General features: G+C 44.0%; 1 protein-coding gene across 1 annotated transcript in view; it reads left to right on the plus strand.

The window, feature by feature from the left end:
- ankrd27 (ankyrin repeat domain 27 (VPS9 domain)) overlaps positions 1 to 432 on the plus strand; it is a gene marked incomplete in the record, with an annotated part of 18036 nt that overhangs the window by 8386 nt on the left and 9218 nt on the right. The window contains 1 exon segment of the mRNA XM_035665736.1: positions 272 to 354. Within this exon segment, the coding sequence (XP_035521629.1) occupies positions 272 to 354 (83 nt within the window).

Below are 432 nucleotides of genomic sequence, written 5' to 3' on the forward strand. Positions count from 1 at the left end.
CACACACACACACACATAGGGTATTTTCATCCACTGTGGCCCACAAGGGACAAATTAGCATCTAAACTCTTGACTTGATCACCCTGAGAAAACTTTGTCTCACAGTTCACAAAGACAGATTATTAATTAAATAAAAAATGTATTAATTTATTCCCCCAGACTCTCATTACTGTACCTGAGATCTGCTTCTGCCTTTATGTCGCTCTCTAATTAAACCTGTTCAGCTGTTAACTGCTACTGTAGAGGAACCTTTCTTGTCTTCCTGTTGCAGCCGGTTGAACGACCCGTCCATCGTCACACCGTTCTCCAGAGACGACCGAGGTTACACCCCGCTGCACGTCGCTTCGATCTGCGGTGAGCAGCTGTCAACACACAGAGGCATCAAACATCCTCTAATGATGTAATGATGTAAATAACTCTGTGTGTGTGTGT

This window comes from Morone saxatilis, unplaced genomic scaffold (genome assembly GCF_004916995.1).
Source record: "Morone saxatilis isolate NCDOM2014 unplaced genomic scaffold, NCSU_SB_2.0 Contig2, whole genome shotgun sequence".
Classification (NCBI taxonomy): Eukaryota; Metazoa; Chordata; class Actinopteri; family Moronidae; genus Morone; species Morone saxatilis.